The 27,870-nt window shown below is 42.9% G+C and overlaps 1 protein-coding gene across 3 annotated transcripts in view; it reads right to left on the reverse strand.

Annotated features, from left to right (window-relative positions):
* Positions 1–18,583, reverse strand: part of SLC39A12 (solute carrier family 39 member 12) — a 69,357-nt gene extending 50,774 nt beyond the window's left edge. For 2 of the 3 annotated variants that reach the window (XM_032623303.1, XM_032623302.1), the window contains exons 1-3: positions 18,176–18,436; positions 9,608–9,889; positions 3,780–3,987 (exon numbers count right to left, since the gene is read on the reverse strand). In XM_032623303.1, coding sequence (XP_032479194.1) covers positions 3,780–3,987; positions 9,608–9,889; positions 18,176–18,436 — 751 coding nt within the window. Of the gene's footprint in view, positions 1–3,779; positions 3,988–9,607; positions 9,890–18,175 lie in introns of all 3 variants that reach the window. The other variant, XM_032623304.1, reaches the window with a different exon arrangement.
* Positions 18,584–27,870: the final 9,287 nt, after the last annotated feature.

Raw genomic sequence — 27,870 nt, forward strand, 5'->3', positions numbered from 1 at the left:
AAAGAAGAGCAATGAAGAAGCCTAGCTCTATCAGAAATTAAAATATACTACAAAGCCACTATAAGTAAAACAGTACAGTACTGGCACATGGATAGACAAGTGGGCCAATAGAACAGAATGGAAAACAGAAATAGACCTGACTGCATTTATCATTTTATTATATAAAAGAAGCATCTCAAACCAGTGGAGGAAATAATTTCCACTGCATTTTAAATAAGAAGTATAAAGAAAACTGCATAGTCGTATAGAGGAAATAAACTGGATCTAATCCTCACAACATGCACCAGAATTAATCCTAAATGGATCAGAAATGCAAGCATACAAGTACTAGAAGAAAACACGAGTAACTTCTTCTATAACCTGGGAATGTGGGAAACTTTCTCAACTCTAACTCAAAATCCAAAAGCAATAAGAGAAGTTTGATTAATCGGTTTATATAAAGATAAAAAATATTTGGAGAAACAATTATCCCAGCTTAGGCAGAAAATGTACAAGAGGAACCTGGAATATTTTATACTGGAGAGCAAGGGAGATATAAAATGTGTTAAGGGTTTTGACAACAGGACTTACAGCCACCTTGAATAAGATTCCACTTGTCAAAGAGGGAACGATCTGAGTATCAAAAGGATAATAATGACAATAGATTGAGAGATAAGAAATCATAATGATATAGAAAGAAAAGCTCACTGTTCCTTGAGGATGCAAGGAAACTATGTTATTATTTTGTAAAGTGGTAAATTAAAGAATCAAGAGTTTATCCTTACTTTCCTTTAAGAACCTCAATAAAATGAAATTGCGGTGAGGGAAAGATTTTCCACTATAGAATTATTACACTGAAACATGAAGAAGAACTGAGAGAATCAGAAGATCACCACTGTGTAAGCCCCAAACAACTGATCAATCTAGGCAATGACCATCAATAGCTTATAACTTCTCAGAGAGACAACCAGATGTTATGTGCTGCCGATGGAAGATACCAACGATCAGACTGTAGCCCCAAATAAATAAACAACATAAAACGAATCAAACCTCTACTATAAAAATCAATATACATGAAACACGTTGCATAGAAACACATGTAAGGGACCTCCTTGGTGGTGCAGTGGTTAAGAATCTGCCTGCCAATGCAGGAGACACGGGTTCGAGCCCTGGTCCGGGAAGATCCCACATGCCATGGAACAACTAAGCCTGTGGCAACAACTACTGAAGCCCGCCTGCCACAACTACTGAACCCGCGTGCCTAAAGTCCATGCTCTTCAACAAGAGAAGCCACCAAAATGAGAAGCCCATGCATGGCAACAAACAGTAGCCCCCACTCACTGCAGCTAGAGAAAGCCCGCGCACAGCAACGAAGACCCAGGGCAGCCAAAAATAAATTAATTAATTAAAAAAAAAGAAACACATGTAAAATGAGTAGGAATGCAATCAGCAAAATCCAGATGGGATAAATGATCCCTTTTTGTTTTTTTCAACAAAAAATTTGCAACAAAATAGAATGGAGGGGAAGGACATGACACCTATCAAAAGTAAACCGTCAGAGACATACCAACAATTCACATTTTATGGACCTTATTTACATCCTGATTCAATAAAAACTAAAAATATTTTTTAAAAAGCAGAAAAATGTGAACATGGAGGAAATTTTTATGATATTAAAGGAATCATTCGTTTTTTTTAGCAGTGATATTTGTAATAGATGCTTTTAAAAAAATCCTCCTCTTGGGCTTCCCTGGTGGCGCAGTGGTTGGGAGTCCGCCTGCCGATGCAGGGGACGCGGGTTCGTGCCCCGGTCCAGGAGGATCCCACATGCCGCAGAGCGGCTGGGCCCGTGAGCCATGGCCGCTGAGCCTGCGCGTCCGGAGCCTGTGCTCCGCGGCGGGAGAGGTCACAGCAGTGAGAGGCCCGCGTACCGCAAAAAAAAAAAATCCTCCTCTTTTAGAGATTCATACAGAAATATGTACAGGTTGATTGCTTCCAAGTAATCAAGTGATTGGGAGAGGAGGCAGACAAACATAAGATTATCCAATTGCTGTTAATTGTTAAGGCTGGGGACTGTGTACATGGGGGTACACTATTTTATTGTTTCTACTTTTTATGTTTAACAATCTCTATAATAAAAACATTACAAAAAATTTAAAATACCATACTTTTTTCCCCCTCTGGCCCAAAATACAATTAGTATCAGTAGAGCCCCAGCTCAGAGGCAGTCATTAGCAAAAAATGCCTTGGGGCCTCTGGAAGAAGCATCTAATTGCACGGGGATGGGATGGAATTCTGACTTCTCAAATGCAAACGCCGCCGCTTTGTGCCAAGTGGGTGATACTGAACACCTCTCACAAACAATTATTTTAGTTTTTTTATCCAGGGTCCATGATGGTCAATATCTAGACAACTTGCCTTGATCTTACAGTACAGCTTGCTCTAACTCTATTCTGTATTCTGGTCTGATGGCTCTTCCTATTGCAAGGGGCATACATTTTTACTTGAAAAGGGAAATCATTCCATTCCTTCGGTTGATATGCAAACTGTCCCGCTAAAACTCAATCACTCAAAATCTGAATTTAGCAATTCCTGTTTGCTACATCAAAATCATTCTCAGCGTAGCATGCTTTCCCCCGGCCTATTTCCTAGTGATGACATCTAGGTAACGTGATTGAATTATACTTCAACTTTCATCTTAATAAAGATTTCTTTCTCTCGTTTCTTAAAGCAAAGACACACGAATTGCAGAAAGACACAACTGTCGTTCAGTGGGTTAGACAAACAAGTCAGAGAAAGTTCTGCATGGAATTGTATGACTCCTAGCTCTTGATCCCTTTCAGAGTTAGAAGATTTATCTAGATCATGAGGGTGTTGCTGGTACCTTGGAAAATTTGTATTTCTCTTCTATGTTGTGACTTCCCAAGAGGAAGAATGTGACCTTGGTGTGTGTGCAAAGCAGGGCATTCTGATGCAGATGAAAAAATAAGTCATTTCACTCTTAATGTCAAGTACAAAGAAATGCGTGAAACACACATTCTGATTCCTTTCGTGATGTCTTATTTTACCTCGGATCCCTCCAATGCTGGCTGTCACGAATGTAGCCAGGATGCGTATTTTACAGTACTTTTATTTAACATTAAATGACTTACTTTTATGGTTCCAAGCAAACTGCTACCACGCCTCTTGCACCCTTTAGAATACTATTTTATCCTTCTACGTGATACTCTGTCCCCCGGGGCCCAGCGCTTTGTACCAAACAGGAAAGTGTTCAGTTAGTACTTGTAGCAGATCATAAAAATCTCTCCCTTTGGCTCTCCATCCACAATTTCATCATCCCTGCTCAAATGAGCTGAGTGCAATTTATTTTTTTTTTTATTTTTTTTTTTTTTTGCGGTACGCGGGCCTCTCACTGCTGTGGCCCCTCCCGTTGCAGAGCACAGGCTCCTGACGCGCAGGCTCAGCGGCCATGGCTCACGGGCTCAGCCGCTCCGGGGCACGTGGGATCTTCCCGGACCGGGGCACGAACCCGCGTCCCCTGCATCGGCAGGCGGACTCTCAACCACTGCACCACCAGGGAAGCCCTGAGTGCATATTTTTGCCTTATCACCACATGCATATCATAGCATGTCTGCCCTGAAAAGGCCCCCTGGGCTGTCTCACTACATGCTGAGATTAAAAGGGTGTTTAAAACATACCTGGACAAATTCAGTCATCGCAATGATTCTGCTTTTGTTTTTGGCACAGTTTATATTTAGTAGGTGTGACTGGGAAGTGAAATTCATGAAAAGCATCCTTACCTGATAGATGGAGCGTATGTGTACTATTCAAGGAACTGAAAATATATTCTGTAAAATAGTCTGGGGACGGCAAGTTTCTTTGTCCCAGACAAACACCTTGGAGGGACAAAGCAATGATTGTCTCAGCCAACTGAGGAAGTGTGTTTTCATCGGCGCCATCACTGCTTGAGATACCAGATTTCTTCTGCAGCACTTTGGTTTCCATACACTGAAGTCAGACACAAAGCAAAAAGAAAATTTTAACTTCTGAAATTATTCTGATTAGAACATCTAAAGACAAGGAATCATTCTTCTACAAGAGGAGTGAATTGTTTGTGGGAATGTGCTTACCATCATTCTCTAGTCTCAGACAGAATTCTATCTGGAAAATGCTTGTTTCTTTCATCTTCCATGACACTGAATTTTCTAACTCCCATCCCTTTGATTCTTATTTATCTAATCTTTCTCACTGTCCTACTGTAGAGCACAGGGAACTATATTCACTATCCTATGATAAAACATAATGGAAAAGAATATGAAAAAACTACACACATATATATGCATAACTGACTCACGTTGCTGTACAGCAGAAATTAACACCACGTTGTAAATCAACTACACTTCAATTAAATTTAAAAAATAAATTTCCCCTTAAGGCCCCAGAGAAACCACGGAATATTATAAACAAGAGAATGTACAATAAGGTAGGTTACAGAAGTGTCACTCAGGTGGCAAAGTAGTAAATGGACTGACAGGGTTAGAACTTGAGGGCAAGAAGTCTGGTTAAGAAGTTATTGATTAATCCAAAATATCTCGTGACCTAAGACGGTAGCACTAGACACGGAAAGAAGCAGATGTATTTGAAGAATATTAAGAAGTTAGCCTTAGAAGGACTTGGAAGAAAATGTGGAGGAGTGCAGAGTCAAAAATGAATCAGCGGCTTCCCTGGTGGCGCAGTGGTTGAGAGTCCGCCTGCCGATGCAGGGGACGCGGGTTCGTGGCCCGGTCTGGGAAGATCCCACATGCCACGGAGCGGCTGGGTCCGTGAGCCATGGCCGCTGAGCCTGCGCGTCCGGAGCCTGTGCTCCGCAACGGGAGAGGCCACAACAGTGAGAGGCCCGCGTACCGCCAAAAAAAAAAAAAAAAAAGACTAAGGTTTCTGGGTTTGACAACTGTATAATGGTAATACCGCCCACTATCCCACAAATTCTCCCCCCAAATACCCAGTATATATCTGGTGCTTCCCTAGGTACTGGAAATGCAGTGCCTGCCTGCCCTGGAGCTTAAAGTTCACTATTGTTGATGAACCAATAATGTAATCAAATGTAAGCTGATAACTGGCAATTGCTTTGAAGGAGAGGTACATGGTACAATGATGTAAAAGTAGACAGCTATTTGACCCAGTCAGGCAGACCCAAGAAGGCTTCCTTGGGATTGTGGCGCACGTGTGCACACACACACACACACACACACACACACACACACACACACACACACACACACACACACACTGATCTGAAGGAGTGGGAGAAAGGAATAGCCCAGGCAGGAGACACAGCATATGCAAAATTTTTGTGGCAGGAAGAAGGGTGGCAGATATACACAGCTGGAAGGAGGGCAGTCATTGGAGTGGGCGGAGTAAGGGGAGCATGGTGAAAGCTGAAGGTCTACTGGCATTTAGCGGAGTTCGCCCTTTATCCTCAAATCAACTGGAAGCCAAAGGGGAATTGTGAGCAAGGTTTGGGAATGGGGGTTATAGGACTGGATGTGTGTTTTGACAGATTCACTCTAGCTACCTGGTGGAGCACAAATAGATTGGAAAGAGAGTCAGTGCTTCCTAGTAGCACAGTAAGAAGGCCATTACTGTAGCCCAGGTACAAGACAGTGATGATGATAATGGAGTAAGTCAACAGGTTAGGGATCTCTTCAGGAGGTAATAGCAGTAGGACTTGGATTAGATATAAAGGGGGAAGAAATTTGGGAATTAAAATTTCTAGCTGGGCATTTGACTGGATGATGATGCTATTTGCTGACCTATGAAGTGATACATGAAGACTGGATCTCGTCGGGTTGATTTATAACCTTGATTTTGGATATTTTAAGTGTGAGGTGCCTTTACCATATCCTTAAAGAAAAGATGTTATATAGTCTATGTGGGTCTGGAGTGCAGGGAAGAGGTCTGGGATGGAGATACACTCTGGTGAGTCATCTTTAAGTATAGATGTGGTACCCCAGAGAAAGCATATAGAATGATGGGAGCTAAGACCACACCTGAAAGAGCACTAATGCTTAAAATCTACACAGAGAAAGAGCCTGTAAAGGTGAAAATGGGGGTCAGAGGGGAAAAAAACAGGAATGTGAAGCATCTACAAGCCAAAGTAGAGACTATTTCAAGAGCTACATAAGCAACATCAAAGAAAGAACAAGTTCAGGAATAGAAATATGACTTTTGATTTTAATATTGAGTTTCAAGTGCTGAGGAAATATAAACATGGAGATTTTTAAAGATGGGTGTATATATGAGTCGATGGCTCAAAAGAGAAATCTGGGCTGGCTTGCAACGGAATTGATAGTCATCAGTGTTTAGGAATGCTTGACATTGTGAGAGCATCCCACTCAACAAGAAGGATGCCATGATTTAAGGGATGGCAGGTCAAGTGGATCCTATAAAGGAACCTGATACAGAACAGCTGGACAAGTGAGAAGAAACCAGGAGATGGGGGTGATGTGAACGGGAAAAAACATGAAGTATGGGCTGACAGAAATCAAAGAGCAAAAGAGAGCTTCATGGAGGCAAGACTTGACAAAAGTGAGAGAGCAAAGAGAAGGACAGAGATGGTTGAGAGACACAATGTACAGGAGTGTGGGAAGGAGGAAGTATGTTCATCCAATGAGGACTCAAGGGTAGGTTACGACATCAATGTTGCCTTCTTGTGACATAGGACAAGGTGGGAAAAGTGTGGATCAGATTTATTTATCTATCTATTTATTTTATTGAAGTCTAGTTGATTTACAATGTTGTATTTAATTTCTGCTGTACAGCAAAGTGACTCAGCGCGCTCTCTCTCTCTCTCTCTATATATATATATTCTGTTTCATACTCTTTTCCATTATGGTTTAGGGAGCTATATTCAATATCCTGAATTTATTTCTTTTTTAAGTTTGTAATTGGTGAGCTTGGCAAGAGCCTATTCATAGCTATGGTGGGGAGCAGTGGGGAAGGCGGAGAGGCAGTTACCAAAATTTTAACAAATTTGGAGAAGTAGCCAGAAGATTCATGGATGACAAGAACAAGTTAAAATAAGAGAGTGTGAACCTCATAGAAGTGTGAGTTTTTCATGGAGGGTGTGAAAGAGTAACCTCTCAATGTGCCACTGAGGACAAAGGAGGATTCTAACCATGGTTTCCAATCCCAAAGTCCCTAGGATGTGGTCACGAATACCCATCCTCCATATAAGAGGCAGGGCTAGTAGAGCACCATGTACATTTACCATGGAAACAGCAAAAGAGTGGAAAGAATGGAGAGAGGTGGTTGCATTAAGAGATTGAGTCAGGAAGATAAAACAGAGTAGGAAGAGAAGGAAAGAAGAGACGGATATTTAGATTTTGGACCATTAGGGAGGGTCGCTAAATCAGAATATGATGGTGTAAGGCTGTCACTCTTAGTGAGCTGGTTAAGGACCGCCTGGAGTTGCTGTTAGTGGCTCGACCTATGGAGGTTGAGTCCCATGAAAGCAAGACCTAGAAATGCTAGTCATGGTGGGCCTGGACCGCCAGCATCTTCTGTGACCTTACACCCCCTAGTCAAAGAGAGCAGCAGCCTGCAGTGAGGTGCCAAGAGGCCTCCTGCAAGTCGAGAATGACTGACTTCCTAGCGGAAGCCTACCCCAAGGGCACGGGCCACAAGACCCTTCCCAGGAACTGGTGACAGTGGTATCCTCCAGGAGATAGTTGTTCTGAGGCCTAGCACAGGGTTATGACTCACCAGTAGCTCACTTCTTCCTGACTGAATAGATGAGTAACGTAGGTCTACACATAATATTCAATTACTTTATTCTGTTCTAGGAATGTTTAATCTCACATACTTTCGGAAGCCCAGGTATTTGCAGTATATGTTGGATAACCATAAATCTACATTAAATATATAGACTCCATCTGCCTTTAAGTGCTGGCTTTGCATTTGCATTTAACCTGTATCAAGACAGTAACACATAGGATGACTAAAATCCTAGTGGCTCATTTGAACCAATCTTACATTACGTAGACGTTGAACTGAGGAAATTCTAGGTAGGCACACCTCCCTATTTAAGCAAAAAACTGAATTCTATACAGGAACCCCATTTTATCCCTTGGAAATAGAAAGAAAAAATATAACCATGTTTGAGAGCCACAGATTAAAATTACTGAAGTGATATCCCCAAAGTCCTTAGTAAACAGTCTTTCCATTCGTTCTGCCAATTACAAGAGAAATTTACAGCAAACTGGAGGATATTTTTGCTGGCATTAAGTTGTAGCCTGATTGCACAGATACCTTTGAACTGCTAGAAACCAGATTTGAGGTCAAGAATCAAATTTATCACTATATGTTGTTATAGAATGAATGTTTGTGTCACCCCCCCAAAATTTGCATGTTGAAATCCTAATTATCAATGTGATGGTATTAGGAGGTGGGGCTTTTAGGAGGTGATTAGGTCATGAGGGTGGAGCCCTCATGAATAGAATTAGTGCCCTTGTATAAGAGATCCCAAGAGCTCCCTTGCTCCTTCCAGCAGGTGAGGACACAACAAAAAGATGACCACCTGTTAACCAAAAAGTAGCCTCTCACCAGACACCAAATCTGCCCAGCACCTTGATCTTGGACTTCCCAGCCTCCAGAACTATGAGAATAAATTTCTGTTCTTTATAAACCACCCAGCTTATGGCATTTATGTTATATCAGCCCAAACGGACTAAGACACGTCAATGAATAATTCAAGAGAAAAAAAAAAAAAAACCCATTCTGCCACAGTCTTCAAAATGTGCTGGTAGCTCCTCAATTCATTCTTTAAGAAAATACGGCTTAAAAAACCCCACGTTCAGAGAACGTTTTCAGCCTAAACTTCCCATCACAAAGCAGAAAGCAAAAAGGTAACTGAAAGGCCAGCTTTTGCTGGACTAGTAATGAAGGCAACAAGACACCCATTTCCTAAGAGTGGGAACTGTGAGAAAAGAAAAGCTCTTGGGACCCCTGACCACATGCAGCACCAATTACAAGCCACGAAAGAGATAATGTCTGTGCTGTCATGAATAATGCTTTTTGCAAGCTGCATCCTCAGGGAACTGACTAATTCATCTCTCGCCAACTCTTAATGCCTAATCCTTCCCTTGCCAGGAGGCAAGGCAAATAGACACACTGCTCTCACCGCTACAGTTCAGTCCTTGGAGAATGATCAAAAGCCATGAGTCACGCTCACTTTAGTGCTCAGGGGGACTCAGAACAGAGCTGCCCCGTCACCTGGTCTGCCTGCCCACCCACCCAGCTTCCGCCTAAAACTCATCTGACAACTGAGTAATCATTACATCCACCCCCCCTTCTTTTTTCTTTAAAAACAAAACAGCTTTGTTGAGGCTTATTCTGAATTAAACAAAATAAAAGAAATATTTTTGTACATTCACATGATTAGTTGTTACATTTCCCCTTCAGACTCAGAATTTTAAATTACATCACTTAACATCCCATCACTAAAAACCACAATTACTTACCTCTCAGAAGTTTTTGAGTTTCCTAGGAATGAATCAGTGACCAAAAAAATCATGCTCTGAGACTGTATCTTAGCAGGAGAGCTAGTTAGCAATTCTGACTTTCTTACCTGGCTTCTGGAAGTGTCAAAGTACTGCCTGGTGAAAGCCAGGATATCTTCCGTCTCATTCTGTGAAAGGAAATAGGAGTCTTCATCCTGCCTGAGGCTGAGAAGGCTGTGTAGGTAAAATGTATACTCCTTATTACTCATGTTGAGCTTGGAAGAGCAGATCTCTTCCTGATGAATGATGTAATAGAGGAGGAGAAGAGAAACTCTCTGGACCACTTCCTCTCTGAGCTGATCCTCGAAATCTCCTCCAGCTATTAGTAACAGGGCATCTGGTTCGAAGCACTGTGCAAAAAAACCCCACAAAATAAAAATAAAAAACAGAAACAAAGCTTGACAAATAGTCCCAGAACATTAACGACCACAGAGTCTCAGTTGCTTATTATTTTATGAATAGGAGGGGAAAGTAGGCAGCTTCAAAAGCCCAATTCAAGCAAGACAATCATGGTTGGACTTTTATATAAAAAGGATGTCCTCTCAGAAGCCCTTATTCCCTAAATGCAACCTTTCTATCTCCAACTATATTAACGCAAGCTGTCCCTTTTCTGCCTTGATTAACACCAGCTGACTCTGGCTTTTAACGTGATGCCTCATTGCATCTAGAATGAAATCCAAGCTCCTTATAATTTTCTCCTCAGTCTGGCTTCTGCCCATCCTACCTCTCTTACCTTACCTTAGCCTCCCTCCACCTCTCTCACTCAACTTCTGCCCCTGTGATTTTCTGTCAGTTCCACCAGGCTCTTTCCCACCTGATTTCTCAGGTCTCAGTTTCAAGTGCCACTTCCTCAGGGATGCCTTCCCAGATACCATTTCCAAAGTCCCCATCCCTGCCCCGTGTTCTCCGGCACAGCGCCGTTCAACAAAAATATCACACAGGCTACAAACGTGAGGCACGTTTTAAATTTTCTAGTAGCCACATTTTAAACCGTAAAAAGAAACAGGTGAAATTAATGTGAATAATATATTTTCTGGAAATACATATGCAAGTGTGGGGCCTTTAGGGACTTTCCACCCCCTCACTTGTTCCCGTAAACCAATTCTTCTCCCTATCGTGCGCCACTCCTTCTCCCTATCGAAACCAATTCTTGGAGTTTTTCAGTTGACGGGGACTTTCCAGACAGCGGGTAATTTTCCAGTTGCCCGTAACAGGTATACGCCCTAACCGCCACAATGAACAAACAACTATAACGGCCAGAAGGTGGGACAAAAGTTCCTAAGCCAATGAATTCAAAAGTCACCACATTTACCCAATCATTGTGAGAATATACCCGCCCTATGAGTAAATAAACCTATAAAAAGTATGTGATTCCGCTTTTAGGGGTTCCCATCGGCCTCCTGCGTGAGGTTCAGGGAACCCCGGTGCATCGGCTCCTAATAAACCTCTTGCGTGTTGCAACGGCTCTCGACTCTTGGCGGTTCTTGGGCGAGTTGGAATCCCTCGTAGACCGTTTGGGTCTAACACAAGATATGATTTCAACACATAATCAAAACTCTAAAAAAGTATTAATGAGCTATTTGATGTTCTTTTTGTCACACTAAGTCTTTGAAATCTGCTGTGTGCTTTACACGTATCAGCATATCGCAACTGGGATGAGCCACATATTAAGCGCCTAACAGCCACAGGTAGCTCCAGCATTACCATTTTTCCTTTTTTTCATAGAACTAGGATTCTAAGGTTACTATGTCTCCTTGTTTCTTTTCTATTTCCTCTTGAAGACAACTGGCTCGTTAAGGCTGGATTTTGTCTGTCTTGTGCACAGGTCTATCCTCAGCCTCTAGCACCATGCCTGGCACTTAAGAAGAGTAAAAGTGGAATGAACGAGTACCATCTGCTTCTCTCTTAGCCTACCTAAGAGAATTGATGTCAGTCCTTTCTGAGACGCAATCAGTCACCACATCCTGCTATTAACAGAAATGGTGGTGGTTCGAGAATTACTAAAAACGCTTCCATGATGCTTTGTTTCACAACCCACAGATAGACAGCTGGCTTATCTAATCTGGGAAGTTTACATAGCAGAGGATGGTGTTTGGGATAATGGGTTGGGACAGTGAGAAAAAGACAGACACAGGGGTTGTGGAAGAGAAGCTCTCCCAGCAAGATAAGAGCTGTGTTTCTTCAGAGACAGTTGGGTAGCTTCTGGAAATGCTCCCAGGATCTGAGAAGCAGCTCATGACATGGCACCAGCCTCAGAGTGAAGGCATCAAGAGATGCCTATCTGAAGGACATCCCTGGTGGTCCTGTGGTTAAGAGTCTGCTCTTCCAATGCAGGGGACGCAGATTTGATCCCCGCTTGGGGAAGTAGGTTCCCACATGCTGCGTGGTCTGGCCAGTAAATAAATACATACATACATACATATATACATAAAATATGCCTATCTTGAGCCCCAGGGGAGTTGTCCCACTGTGGGATAATCCACTATGAAATCTTTTCATCTGTTCTTGAGGTGGAAGTTTCAGGGGTCCTAATTCCATGTCTGCTGTGTGTCCCACTGGGTAACATCTGGAAAATACCATCTGAGCCAGAAAGAAACATGTCATCCATCTGTGAGGCAAAGCATGAATCACATTCTTCGCGAGCCACAGATTCCAATTTCTCCCCAACTCAACTGTGAGAGGCCAAAACCTCAGCAACCGGACGCAGGCTTCCCAACAAGATCAACTCTGAGTGTCAATATTAAACGCAGCCACCAAAACTGCAGCAGCCCTTTTCTGTTCCCTCCTCAGCCCTAGAGAAAAGTCCGTAGGTTGGTAGCTGTTAGACGGGACTGACACCAGGACCCAGGGAGGTGAATCACCTGAATCGAGCTTTGTGCCAAATAACCTCCTGAAACTGAAGTACCGGGAAAACCATCGGTCACATCAGCTACCATTTATCGGAAGCCATGTGTCCAAGACAGCGCTAAATATCTTCCATATCAAGGCATCCCTCAGAGTATAAATCTAATTGGTTCTGGAAAAGGTGTCGGATGACCAATTTTTCAAAGGGGGGAAACTCATTGCATTATTTTAAATGGAAAAAAAAAAGCCCACATCATAATCCACCAAGTATTTCTGCACAAGCAAAAGCATTCAGAATACCAATTACCCAATTACTTAATTCATAAAGAATTAATTAACAGGTACATATACATGCAGTATGCAAAGATCCTGCACAGAATTAAGTATGAAGTATGTTGTCCTTCTATGAGGAAAATATACCCTTAGGATATGTGTAAGCCAAGTTTAAGAGAGGGTGAGTAACGTACCTAAAGCCACACAGTTAATAGTGGTGGCCCAGTCTTAATTCCTGCTCTGCCACTGACAGACTTTGCACTTGCTGTGCAGCCCCTCACCAGGTAACTTTCTCTCCCTCCTGTTTGGTAGGAAGAGATCTGGTCAATTAGGAGGCTAGGGGATTGGTAAGGTTATAATGTCCATCAGTGAGAACGTGGTACAGCCAGCGGGTTGAACAAGTTCACCTTTAGAGACTTCCAAGTGCTATTCAGGTCGTCTGATGGCGCCGGGTAGGTGGGAATAAGAGCACCAAGCACACGTAGGACCTCCGTGAGGCCACCAGACCACGTATGTATGGGGCCCAGGTGTGGTTGTGTGCTGGTTGCACACAGCAGTGTCTGTGGCCACCCTGTATCCCATCCAAGCAGCCCGAGGCCCTTGTCCACTCGTGGCTCCTTCTCCAGGCTTTTGCTCTGTGCCTTTCTAGGGGTGAGGCAGGAGGTAGCAGAAAAGAGGGTAAGATAGAGTCCCCTCTCCTATCAATCAGGCTAGATAGAGTTCCCTCTCCTATCAGGGCAGGTACAGTCCCCTCTCCTATCAGAGTAGATAGGGTCCCCTCTCCTATCAGGCTAGATAGAGTTCCCTCTCCTATCAGGGCAGGTAGAGCCCCCTCTCCTATCAGGGCAGGTAGAACCCCCTCTCCTATCAGGGCAGGTAGAGCCCCCTCTCCTATCAGGGCAGGTAGAGCCCCCTCTCCTATCAGGGCAGGTAGAGCCCCCTCTCCTATCAGGGCAGGTAGAGTCCCCTCTCCTATCAGGGCAGGTAGAGTCCCCTCTCCTATCAGGGCAGGTAGAGCCCCCTCTTCTATCAGGGCAGGTAGAGCCCCCTCTCCTATCAGGCTAGATAGAGCCCCCTCTCCTATCAGGGCAGGTAGAGCCCCCTCTCCTATCAGGCTAGATAGAGTACCCTGAACACAATCAGGCAAATGTTCACTCCAGAATTTTTTGGTAAAATGCTTACATGTTGGAAGGTAAATCAGTTTCTGACTTGGAAAAGTTTAAATAAGTTGTGGAAGCAGCTCATTTTATCTTGCTAGAGATTTTGGTCATCTTGAATGAACAGAGGTAGCCTACCCCTTGCTTAAGATTTTGAGGCCTGCTGAAATGGAACTTAATGGTGAATCAGAGGACCATGTGGTGAAAACTCTGTGCTCCGATATTTGAGTCTTTGACAAGTTACCTTAATGCAGAAGGTGGTGGCTTGAGGACGGAGTGGTGCAGGGAGAATCGGAAGAGCTAACATAAGGTAAAATCTCCTCTGGGCGTGGACGTGACAAAAATTGCTATGGGGGTTGGTGGGGGGACTGGGATTTTCAGTTCATCACCACTAGATTTGTTTCAGTTGTTACAGTTTTCCAAAGTGGCTCAGTTGTGGTTTGGGAGAGGATGTTTAGCAAAATTTTGCAAATACTGGCACCCCACAGGCATCAGATCTGTCCCAGGCTCTGACTCCAGTAAAGTGATTTTTTTTTTTTTTTTTTTTTTTTGCGGTACGCGGGCCTCTCACTGTTGTGGCCTCTCCCGTTGCGGAGCACAGGCTCCTGACGCGCAGGCTCAGCAGCCATGGCTCACAGGCCCAGCCGCTCCGCGGCATGTGGGATCTTCCTGGACCGGGGCACGAACCCGTGTCCCCTGCATCAGCAGGCAGACTCTCAACCACTGCGCCACCAGGAAAGCCCCTAAAGTGATTCTTTGTTGAAGAATGGCCTCATTCAGAAATAATCCATTGACTTCCTTTGATCTCTTCAGGTGGAGGCATAAGGTTTAAGAGGAAAAGAAAAACACAGATTCTGGGAATTTGTTTTCCAACTTCATAAGGAAATAAACTTTGGTAAAAAAAAAAAGACTAGTCAAATTGTGAGAAGTCCTCTCTACTAAGCTAAATGGACTACTCAGAAGTTTGGTAGTAATTTTCTATGAACCCTGGAGCCAAATCAGACTGCCTTTTCCCAGCTGCTTAATTCAGCTTTGTTTACTGCTTGTGTATTTCAGGCGAGAGCCTCAGCGACAAAGGGCTATATAAAATCTTCTGTGTTAATAAGGCAGTTGTCAGAACCTGCAGGGTTAGCTTGAGGAATTTTAGACCAAGAGATGTTTAGAATTTGATTTCGGGTTATGGGTAAGTCAACTGCCTTCTTTTAAGTTCTTAGATTTTTAAAGTTCTGTTTTAGGAGGGGGCAGGGTTGCTAACAATTGACTATACAACACAAGAGGGAAATTATATTTCTTCCTTTTCCTCCCAGACAAAGATCTGGAAGGATGTCAGCTGATGACCGGCGCTAGCTTTTTGTGGGTCTGTACTAGATTTAGTGGCATTTCTAAGTGACAGAAAGGAAAGTCTTAACTGAGAAGAGTTCACATAAACTTTCTCAATAAACAAGTTAAGATAAAGCTTGATGCTTTTCAAACTTTATCCCATCACCATTATGACAACTCGGGGATGGGGGAGGGAATTAAATGCAGGACCTTAAAGCATTGATTCTCTCTGAATGTGTCTGAGAATCGCCTGGAGATCTTGGTTAAAATCCCCAAACCTCGGGCTACCCTGGTGGCGCAGTGGTTGAGAGTCCGCCTGCCGATGCAGGGGAGATGTGTCTGTGCCCCGGTCTGGGAAGATCCCACGTGCCGCGGAGCAGCTGGGCCCGTGAGCCATGGCCGCTGAGCCTGCGCGTCCGGAGCCTGTGCTCCGCAACGGGAGAGGCCACAACAGTGAGAGGCCCGAGTACCACAAAAAAAAAAAAAAAAAAAAAAAAAAAAAAAAAAAAAAAAATCCCCAAACCTCTGGGGACAGTCGAGGTGGGCGGGGCCGAGGGATGAGCAGGAGGGGTCGCAGAGTAAAGTCTTGTTTTCTCAGCAGCACTGAAGGTCCTTCACAAAAGCTGCTCCAGTGACCTGGAAAAGGGGCACTGGACATTTCCGCGAATATAACAGGGGAAGAGAGCTTGAGCTCGTATATGCATTCATAAATGGTCATGTGACCTCACAGGGAGCCCCCTGAGAAAGGAATCAGCATCTCGGCATCCTAACAGCTAGACGGTGCCAGAACAAGGATACGGACCCAGTGCTGACTGACTCCAAACCAGATTCTTTTCCCTTTCCCATGCCTGGAACCCATGCAGGCTCGTGGTTCTCATCATACCTGAAGTGGAATTTATTCTTTCCGAGTTAACTAATCCCTCATTAAATGTATTAAAACCCCCTTCTCACCCTTCCCGTTAAAAAATTAAAACAAAGAAAAAGGAAAGCCATGATCAGGCAAGAGTAACCATATTCAAAGGCGGCAGCTTGAATGGATTTACTTTTAAATGTGCAGTGCCCTTAAAAACTTCAGTTTTTTTGAAAATTCAGTTTTTACCTAGATCTGAAATAAAATTGGGAACTTTTTTTTTCCTCCCCACAAATTCAGGATACACACGGATCTCTTTTCTCAGACATTTAAGGACCTGAACTCACTCCCTTGCCCTCTTTTTATCACGGAACTTCTGATAGGTACCCTGCCCCTCTGTAGACAGAGTCCCTAGAAAGACAAAAAAAGTTTCAAGAACATGGTGAAAACTTCTGGTTTGCACCAGAATGTGGGAGTTTGTAAAACCAGGTGTTTCTCCCTGGTTTCTGTGAATTGACACTGAGAGATTCCGTGGGCTCCTTGCTTAGAATATGGTGATTCGGGTAAACTGGAGACTTCTGAGCAGGTGAAGCTGAGATCAGCCTTTTTTTTAACCTTAGTCTCTTAGAGAAAGAGAAACAGCGGCAGCAGGAGGGTGAAGCTATTACAGACAGTGTTTCACTTCCTAGGAATGGAACAGAAACTAAATTGGCCAAATACTTGTTAATGTCATAGAAATCAAAAAAACGTACAAAACAACCCACTCCCCCCCCCAAAAATGGAGAATAATCTTGCCTGTTTACATCCCCCCCCAAGCTAAAGTAATATCCAACCAGCCTTAATAAGGCATTTCATGTCATTAGAGAACATTTCTCTGAAGCGAATTCTCGGAGGACATTAATAAGATATGACTCCTAGCTATTTCCGGTGGGAAGTCTTCTGTTGCTATATATATAAATTACTGTCATCACAGATGAGTTGCCTTTACAACACATGTTTTCTCTGGGAACCCTTGGGAGTTTTACTGATTACTGAATTATTTACTGTTTGCAAAGAGCAGAGAAAAATTGTTAGCAAGACCCTTCTGTGAAAAAAACAAAAACAAAAAACAGAACATTTGGCCAAGAAATGTTTCCCCCAGAACAAAGCGTGATTGAGAAGATCTGCTAAAATTTATTTTGGGGAGAAATGATTTGCCTCTCTTATTTAGTTAGTTATGTCTTCATTTATTTACTTATTTATTTGTGAGTGAGTTCATTCTGAAAAATCTCATCTCAGGAAAGGGATGCTCAGACTGTTTTGGTCTGTTTTTTGTCTGCAGTCATTTTAAGACATGGGCTCTTGCCTCTGGGGGCTGCTCTGGTCATTCCCCCCTCCCCCCACCCAATGGAGACATTCTGATTTTACATTAAATGTTGATTTTACAGTAATGCTGATTTTACATTAAAGTGGCCTGCAGAGATTTTTAAAAATTCCATCCAGGGAAAGTGAAATCTCAATCTCTGGAGAAGGAAGCTCCAGCCTGGGTATTTTGTGGAACCTGGCCAAGTGATGCTAATAGATAGCCAGAGTTTGAGAGTCACTTGATAGACTAGGAAATGCCTGGAAAATGGGTTTCTGGGGCCCATTTTAGCCCCACTGGGAGCACTTCCCTTCCCCAGCTTAGATTCCTCATTTTTAAGCAAATGATAATCCAATTCATTAACTCCCCACGATGCAAAATATTAGAACACACCTACCGATATCCGGGAGAAAGTACTTAAAAAATTCAACATTAGACAAATATCAGATTGGTATTATTATGCCTCAGAAAACAAATGGCATCTATCTAACCAATCATGTTCAAGGTCATTGCAAGCTCATTAAAAGGATTAGTCAATCAGAAAGAAAAGGGATCTAGAAGTGCATACCTGCAAATAAATACCTCTAAACCTGCAGAAGCGTCGTAGAAAGGCTTACAGAAGCATTACCATTTTAATAAAAACAAGTTCTCCCTGTCTCTAAATGCCATATGCAGAATGCTTTATGATTTGTCATATCCCAAATATGGGAGTTATTACACTATAATGCATTGCCCACTCGGATACTGGAAGGTTTGCAATGGATTTTTCTTTCCTAAAGTAAGCGGCTAAGGAATGCATGGCTCTCTTTGGAAAATGCCCTTGTCCCTGATCCCATTCTATGGCACTAACCAGATTGCAATCTCCTTGCCTTCCGTCTGTCCTCCGTGGGCACCCGGTTTTCTCTAGCAGCGTTCTGATGAGGTTTCTTGAGTGGTTCAGGGGCGTGGGCTCTTCTGCCGAGAGAACATGTAGAATTTCCGTCAGTTGCCCTGGACTCCAAGTGCCGCTGCTGTCTGGAGTTGAGGGTCTTTCTGTCTCAGTCAAGGGAACCAGGCTGAGTAGAAGGAACAATGGCACCCCGAATACAGAAAGCTTTCTCCAGAAGCACATTTCCACTCTTCCTTTAGCCCAAGTCTGCCTCTGATGGCGGTGGGTGGGTTGGTGTTCACGGTGTCAACTTGTAACTGGAGGAATGTCTGTGGAAAGAGGAAAAATAAAGCCTTTAATTACTGTGCCTGCAACAGGTTTGAAAGGATTCATTAATTGGGTGGCTAAGCTGATTGGCAATGACAAGCTGTTTCTCAACAACTGGGGTCTGTAGCTCACTTATAACTCCCACCAACCGGCAGGAAACTATGGTGGGTGTAGACTTTCAAACCCTACAACAGCCAAGAAGTGTGTTATATTGTCTCTCTCTGAAATAGACATAGAGTCAAAAATTAGCAAGAATGCATTTCACTGTCCATCCTGACGGTGCTACAGGTCATAAGACCCGGGGCAGGAAACACCCTCATTTATTTTTTTTATTGAAGTATAGTTGATTTACAATGTTGTGTTAGTTTCAAGTGTACAGCAAAGTGATTCGGTTATACATACGTGTATATTTATATATTTTTTTCAGATTCTTTTCTATTATGTAGTTTATTACAAGATATTGAGTATAGTTCCCTGTGCTATATAGTAGGTACTTGCTGTTTACCTATTTTATGTATAGTGGTGTGTATACATTAAGCCCAAACTCCTAATTTATCTCTCCACCCCCGCCAACAGGAAACGCCCTCATTTTATCCCATTGATTTATGGGCCTCATCAGTGAAGTAAGTAAATAAAAGTAAACAGAAAAAAAATTTGAATAAATTACAGCTACCATGTTGAGTTAGAAGACTTTTCGATAAGGAAGGGACTAAAAGAAAATAGTAACATCGGGAACATACTGGTTACTTTTTAGTTGATTAAAAGTATGAACTATCTTGGAAAAACAAGAGAGTTTCAAGGCCACACGAGCCATGATAAATCCACATATTCAGGCCTCAGCAAAGAAGTGAAAGGACAGCTTGAGAATCAATCAGCTTTCTGGAAAAAAATTAATATCTCAACCGATTGCTTAAGGAATGCAAAATGTTAACAGCATCTCACGGCAGATCTTGGCCCAGAGATGAGCTAATGACTGTGGGGTAGTGAGAAAAATACTTTCATGGTTTAAAAAGAAAAAAGAGAGAGAGAGTTTAAGATTCTTATGTTAGCATTTAAAAAATGACAGACGATGATACAAACATTTCTAAACCCTGTGCTTACCTTCAGACGAAAGACAAATGATTATTTATCTGGAGCTCTGTGGCCTTTTAAATCTCAGAGAGTATTTCATGGTTACAAAGTCCTCTGTTTTTAAAATTCCTTGACTGTGCGCTGGGAGCTAGAGAGGATTATTTCAGCCCAGAATAGTTTTCAGTTGCTATGGAGAGTAACAATGAAGGTGGATAAAAGTGAGAACTTTCTGTCTGGCCGATTTTCAGGAAAACCAAATTAGTGTCGCTAATGAACCTGACTTTTTATATCAATATTGACCAACTGTCTTAGAATTCTGAGAAAAACCTTAGAATTTCTTACAGCCCTTACTTGCCCTTTAAAGGACTGAGCTAGGTCAAAAAAGTTCCCCTTGTAGAATGGAAAGGCTTTTGTGTTAGGTCAAGACATTTTTTCCCCCAGAGGATTCTGTGATAATTGTTTTATCCACATCTCAAACCAACTATTTGTTGAAAAGATAGGCTCATTAGAATTTTATTTTATAAGGTGCAGAGGTTTAAACGATTTCAGGCATTCGTGAATTCATAAATAGATTTTTCAAAGAAAAAGTGTTTGCTGGAGGAATAAAGTTCTTACCTGGGACGTAAGTGGGAAACTTTAAGTAGCTATATATATTCTGATCCCAGAGCCTGTGGTAGAGGTCATTGCATAAGGCCCTCGGGTCCTGTGAAAAGAGCTCTCACTAAGTTATTGGGGAATAAATGACTGAAAGAACAAATGAAGTGGTGAATTTTATAGGAGGTAAGAGATGTCAAGACCCAAGATTTCAAAGTGGACAGTGTACGTGGAAACAGCACACAGGCTATACAGACACACCAAGTGAACCTGAAGAGTGTAGGAAATGGGGAGAGGCTGGGGTCTGCTGCTAAGATGCTAGCTGAGTGAGGAGGGGAAAGAAATACAGAGAGAAAGAAGGCGACATCATGAGTGTCCTCAGCTGCTCATTGGATATGAAAATTGGGAACAACCGGGTGAGATAATCCTAGGCCCACACTGATAACCCTGTCAGAGATACGGAAGGCTGACACTCCCAGAAAATGGCCGGCTGCTCTGAATTACACAGCACGGAGCCCTCGGGTTTAGCTAAACTGTCAAGGGAAGGGCCTTGGCCTGTTTCTCAGGAGTTCTGTGGGGAGATTACCTGGAGTTAGAGTCCAGAACCAGCGGTCCAACAGAAGAGCGAGGAGGCGGTCAAGCCCTTCCAGCCGTGGATCCAGAGGACGCAGAGAAGCAAAGGGACTGAGGACCAGAGGGCGGCACTGCGAAGCTCGCTGCAGGCTCCCGCCCCTGGTCTGTTGCCCCGCCCCGCCCCCAGCGGGGACCACCTGAGCATCGTTCCTACGCTCCACCCTACCTAAGTCTCGGGCACTTGGTTAGGAGGCAACTAAGGGAAAGCAGCCCAAAACCCACTGAGCAAATTATCCAGTCCTGCCATCACCTGCTACTATTAAGAACCTCCACTTTGCCTTATTTCTGGAACTAAGCCCTTGCTTCCTGGCTCACCTCCAATTAGCAGGTCCCCAAATGGGCCCTCCCTGCCCAAGTCCCACAACATAACCTTCTCGGTTTCGGCAGAACTGGATCTTGATTGGCTGTGACCAGTGGTCCCAGGACAGTGTCCTCTGCTGGGACTTTGGTATCCTTTTCCTGATTCCCTGATGGATGTCCAGGCTGGAAGTCCCGTATTTCCTAGTCTGAGATGCCCTGTGCCTAGAGAGCCCCTCCTCATAGGGTCCCAGCGAGTTATCTCCTGCAGAAATTCTTAAACACCCATCACTAGTCTCAACTGATCCCAGCACCTCCACCAGCCCAGCCACAAGCCAGGAGGCTCCCAACTACGCGAACTTCTCCCCCAGGTCACAGCCTGTATCATTTGCCCCCCAAGGCTTGCTCTCCTCTCACAGTCATACCTAAGTCAGCTAACAACCAGATTCCTCGTCCTGTCCCAGGGTGAGACAGCCATTGAGGTGGGGGGGGGATGGGGTAAGGAGAAGCCTGGAAGGCAGGCTGGAAGGCAGGCAGATCCCGAGGAAGAAGCAGGAAGCACTTGGCTGAACACGGGGTGTGGCTTCCTTAGCCTTGTGTGGGTGGTAGCCGTAACTCTACATCCCCAGCCTGCCTGCTTCCCCAGCAAGCCTGAAATCGACCTTCCTTAAACACCATTATACTTGCAATCCAAACCGACCTCTAGGGGTAATGAGTTTCAGGTGTGAGCTAACCCACTGTACAAAGGAGGAGCTCATTGACTTCCGATTGACATTTACAAGGATTTAACCCGCATTTGGAACCAGTCTCACCTGATGCAGTATCTCCTGATACACAGACCCTTCTTTTGTGCTAACGCAGAAAGATGTAGTGGATGGGAGGTGGGAGGGAAGCAGGAAGACTGATTAATCCATCCTTCCTTCAGCTCCGATTCTTTGCCTTTTGGGGTGGCCTGAGTTTCAAACTTCTACCTCATGTCAATATAATGTATTTACATGTGTACTCGGCCTTGACCTGGAAAGAATTTAAAGGGGCCCACCAGGTAAAAAGAAATACAAGATGGCAACTGCTTAAGAAGAAACTGAAGCAAGAGTAGAACCATCTTGTATTGTTCAGGGCTGCCATGTACAGTTTTGCAGGTTGCATACTGTACGACTCTAGGGCTCATCATTCACTTCCGTAATCACCACAGATTTATAGATTTATTAAAACACTTTTCCAGCAAATGTTCTGAGGAAAGGAGGCTTTGAGCTTGTGGTAGGACTGCATGCGTTCCTCTTCCTCAGCATCCAGCCTACCCCTGGTGGGGCCATCTCTGGCTGTAAGATGCGGTCCTACAATCTGAGCTACCTCTGGGCCTCACTTCTCCCCACGTCCTCCCTTTATGCTGTCTTCTTCCCTCTTTTCCAAGACTCTAACCTCTCTAAATCATAATTATAATAATGTCTATTAACATTCTGGAGTGTCTTTAATGCCTAGGCACTGGGCTAAGTAACCTTACATGTATTTTCTCATGTAATTTCAACTGAACCTAATGAATTTCTCACTGTACATTTCAGAAATCCCCGGGGTCACACAGCTAGTAGATGCCTCCAGAAATCCAGGCCTGTCCACATCAAACTTGGTGCTCATACCACCAGGCAACTGTCTGTTGCGATGTGATCCCATGTTTTTATTTGTAAGTCCAAGCTTCTTTTTACAATGAAACCTGGGATACACAAAAGAAGCAGGCAAGAGTACATCATAAAGAAAAGAATCCTTTTCCATATACGTCATTACATAGTATCGAGTAGAGTTTAAAAATTTTTTTAATTAAAAAAATTTTTGAATAAAAAATTCATGTGATAGAGATAGATTAGAAAATATAATAATAATCTGCTACATTGTGAGTTTTGCATGCTTACCAAACCCCCTTCAGCCCAAAAGTTCTCAGGAAAAGAATTTTTCAGAAAAAAAGTAGAACTTGAAAATAAATAGATCCTCAGGCTCTCCTTTTCTGTAATACTTAACAGGAATACCCACTAGGCATTTGAAACAATGCTACTCCTTAAACTGTTCTCTCAGAGGAAAAACAGAATATTCAATTAACAAGGCAGCATCTACAGAGTAAATACTAACTTATCTTCTGATTCTACATCACTGTATTTCCAACAATTAGAAAATGTCAGCTGTTTTAAATGTAGACATTTAGATTATCTTTGATTTGGAAACTGATAGTAAACATGATTTTTTACAAAACACACATTTCATGTGCAACTTTCAAACAACATCTCTTTCTCCTTATGAAAACCATGTATGATTACTAATAGAAAAAAAAAACTGTAGAAAATACCTAAGAGCATAAAAAAAGAGAGGGTGGCCTCTCCACCAGAGATAACAGATGGATTATGTTGTATGAATGGTTTTAAAGCTCACTGTTTGTACTCATTATACAGTGTCGGTCCTGCTGGAAATGGATTTTATTTTATTAGTCATTTCAAAATTTCACCTTTCAGTTTGGTTTTGATGATCCTCATAGCTGGCTTTCCGCATCATTAATTTCCACTCTTTTTATTTCCTGTCTTTCCATAGTTCTTTCTGTAGGAAAGGAGCTTTGAGTGCAGACGTTGCTCGAGGTCCACCCGATATCCATTCCTCCTGCCTTCATTTGCTGGGCGGCAAAGTGCCCAGCTAAAAACTCTCGCTTCTGCAGACTCTTTAGAAGACACATGACACAGCTTGGAGATGACGTGAGTGGCAGGCTGCTGGGGGCATCAGAAAGGCCCTCCTGCCTGAGGTGCAGAAGTGACATCACATGTGGCCCAGGGTGAGGTAAAGAGCAAGAGAACAAGAGCCTCCCCCTTCAAGTTGAAGCAGGAAGACATAAGAAGGGGAGCCTGGGCCCTAGAAGTATCATCCAGGTCACCCCAGGAGCCCTGGTTGCCTATCCTTGGAGCGTTGGTTGAGTGAAATCCATAAACCCCTATCTGTGAAATCCTTTTTGTCAAATTCTCTGTTGCAAACACCGGTACCCCTTGAGACAACAATGATATGTCTTGCCATCTTTTTCTGCCTCTTGAAATGACATTTGCAGACATGGAGAGAGCTCATGGAAATGGAGAGTTGGAATGAGGAGGCCTGGTGGCCAATTAATTTCCCAGCTACTTCCTGAGTCACTCTGGGTGAATCACTGTGTAAACAGGTATATGAGTCATCCATTTCTGTACCGCAGGTTACCACAAGCTTGGGCTATGAACAGGACACGTTTATTATCCCACAGTTTCTGTGGGTCAGGAGTCCAGGCCTGGCTCACGTGGGTCGTACACTCCCAGCCTGGTTTCATCAGGCTGCAATCCAGGTGGCAGCCAGGGCCGGGGTTTCTTTTGAAGACCGGACTGTAGAGGATCCCCTTTCAAGCTGTAGAGGATCCCCTTTCAAGCTCACGTGGTCCTTGGCAATCTAATGAATTCTAATCACAGGGTGACACCGCCCATTGAACTGGTCAGAAGTAAATTACAGGTTCAGCCCACACTCCAGGGGAGGGGATACCCTAAGGGTGTAGAATACCAAGAGGTGGGGATGACTGGGGCCCATAAGGTATCAAAGGGAGCAGAGTAGAATCACTGTGCTGTACACCTGAAACTAACACAACATTGTAAATCAACTCTATGTCCATTTACAGAGCGAGAAGTGGGAAATGATGTGGGGGAATATGATAATTAACATTCCAGAGGCTGTGGTTTGCATCTGTAGTCTTTTCTGAGGGGGTAGGGAAGATGGAACTTCTGACATCTTTCTTCATCTCCTAATCACTCTCCAACTGGTTTCAAAGTCCTCCTGGAGTTAGCTACAGATATTACCAATCAAAGGCTGTATTTAACATTTCATATTTACTCAGAATCTTGAGTAACAGTCTAAAACACTGGGAATTGTATTGTTTTTTTTTTTTTTAATTTAACTTCACATTTGTTTGATCCTAAAATTGAGAACTTATCCTTTGTCATTTGAAAAGGATGTTTCATAAAGTATATAACCATCAAACATATTTTTTTACTCCACACACTAAAAACATTGCAGTTTCTAGAATATTTTTAGCAAAACAGCAGAATCCTTATTGAACACTTTATTCCGCTTTTAAGATTGAGACTTTGGCATTCATTGTCAAATATGTCAAATTATGTGACTTGGGCTGAAATTTCTATCTTTTGAATATCCTTTAACATGACTTTTTAAAAAAATTTCAACTCAAATATTGCCAAGAAAAAGTGATTCAACATTTATGTTGATTAAACTAATGCCGTTCAAGAGCATTGCGTACACAAAATTGTTCGGTGCTTATTACTCAATGGATTTTAGTCTCAGCATGAAAAATATCTCATATTTCTAATATTTGTGCAATCTTTAGGCACATGATATAATTTAAAAAGTTATTATTTAAGCATTTATGTACAATGTTATATAGATCATAACTATGTCAGATATATTCATGGCAAAAATATTGACTATAAAGTATTAATAGTAGTTCCCCACTGGTGGTAGGAATATAGGTGATTTTTCTTTCCATTTTCAATATTTTCCAAGGTTTCTATAATAAACATGTATAATTTTGCGCAACAGGGGAAAAAAAGCATCATTTTTAAAAGAGAGGATTTGACTAAATCCATGGTTTTCCTTTTTAAATTATTTGTTTAGGCAGCAAAACTCTTCTTTTAAAAGCAATTCTTAGAAGTAACCACATATGTAAATCTGAGAAGAGTGATGATTGTGTTTTGGAGGTGTTCTTTCTTGTTTCTGGAACTCCACAACATCCAAGGGTTCTTCAGAACACATTTTTAAAACCACTAGACCAGACAGTTTCTAGAATTCCTTAGAGCTGGCTGCAGTGGTAATAGGAGCCTAACAGACCTGGGGGAAAGGCCCCAAGTAGGACTTCTTATGGGATCTCTGAGCCGTTTTCTCTTCATTTTTAAGATGGATATATCATCTGCCCTCAGGGCATTGGGTACAATGGCACATTTATGAGCTCAGTAAATGGACTATTGTCACACTGCAATCATTATCTAAGCCCTATGGTGTAATTCCATGAAAAGTCACTCTCCGGTCCCTCTCTCTGGCTCTTTCTCCAGGCCACTGAATTTCCCCAGGTTCTAGGATTTATGATATTCTCTCAGGCTGAAATGGTCCTTTCTCCCCTCAGCTGATTAACCTAGAGTTAGTTTTAAGACCCAACTCAAATACCACTGCTTTTGAAAAGCCTTCCATGAGTCCCATGTGTGGTAGAATCCCCATCATATGCACCTTGTGGTACTCTTTTCCTACTTGTCCAATGGTGTGTTAATTCACGTTTATCTCTTGTTTATGCCTTAGCTCACCCGTTAATGGGGCACGGGTCTTCATCATTTTTATATTGCTAGCATTACACACTGTATCTGATAAGTAGGAAGGACCCATCAACAGAAAATAGTGGCCACAAGCAGTGAACAGTAATACAGCCTTTTTACTCCACTAGATATAAGATTGTTAGCAGTCGAAAACAGAGAGGAATCTACTGATCAATGTGGTATCAGAGTATGTCTATGACTGAATGGACTTCCTACTGTTATGGACACAGGGCAGGAACTGGCAGTGGAAGATGCCAGCATAGGCAAGATATGAAAGTACAGAAGTGCACTTGAGTCCTGAAGGTGGGCAAAAGTCCCACCCTTTGGAAATACACCTCAAATCTATCCAGCGAGCAATTTTCCCTACAAGGTGTTAAAACGTAAGTCATCGAGGAATGAGAACACACTGTCCAGTTAATCTGTTAAGCTTACCCATCCAATATTGAGGAAAACCATTACTTTTCCAAATGGTTTAAATTTTTCAGTCGCTAATTACTCACAAAGCTACTGAAAGTCTGAGTAGCATACATGTGTGTGAAAAATATGGCTTTTCTTTATCTTCTTCTGTCAACTTCAGTCTGACTCTGAGCCTCCACGTCGACTGGCTGCAGAGAAATTCTATCCTAAGCTGGGGCAGAAGTCCCAGGTCAAACACCCGGGAAACCCTCTAATCAGTGGTACACTCTGGTAATTGTTAAGAATCTTCTCATCCCAATTCCTGTGGTCTGCTTTTGTTCACTGCCTCTCCTGTTTCCATTCTGCATCTGGGACTCAGAATCTTTGCTGAGACTGAAGCCTCTCTGTCTCAGTTTGAGGCACTCCTCTGATGTCTTGTCACCCCAAGAGAGCAAATTCTCCCTTCCTTTGCCTTTCTGTCAACAGATTGAACGATGATCCCTACCCGCATTAAGGAGGGCAACCTGCTTAACTCAGCCTACAGATTCAAATGCTGATCTCATCCAGAAACATCTTCACAGACACACCCAGAATGACGTTGAACCGATTATTTGGGTACCCTGCGGCCCCGTCCAGGCATAATATAATAGTAACTACCATTTCGACATCTGATAGTTTATTATTGAAACCCCTCTCCCTATTACGTTAGAACTTCTGGAAACTCAGCTTCTCTTGGGGGCTATGTAGCATTATGTGAACTTCTTTATACTTTAGCGTTTAAGAGAGTGTAAATCTCAATCTATTGAGGGCCTGAATGAAACAAAAAGGCAAAGGAAGGGAGAATTTGCTGTCTCTATGTGACAATCTCTGAGCTGGGCCATTGGTTCTTAGATATCCTGAGGCTTGGCACGGTGGAATACGCTTGGTTGAAGACAGTCCAAGAGAACACAGTGGCTTGGATTCTCTGAAGATCAGCTTCAGGAAAGGCTACCTGATACT

Source organism: Phocoena sinus, chromosome 2 (assembly GCF_008692025.1).
Source record: "Phocoena sinus isolate mPhoSin1 chromosome 2, mPhoSin1.pri, whole genome shotgun sequence".
Lineage (NCBI taxonomy): Eukaryota > Metazoa > Chordata > Mammalia > Artiodactyla > Phocoenidae > Phocoena > Phocoena sinus.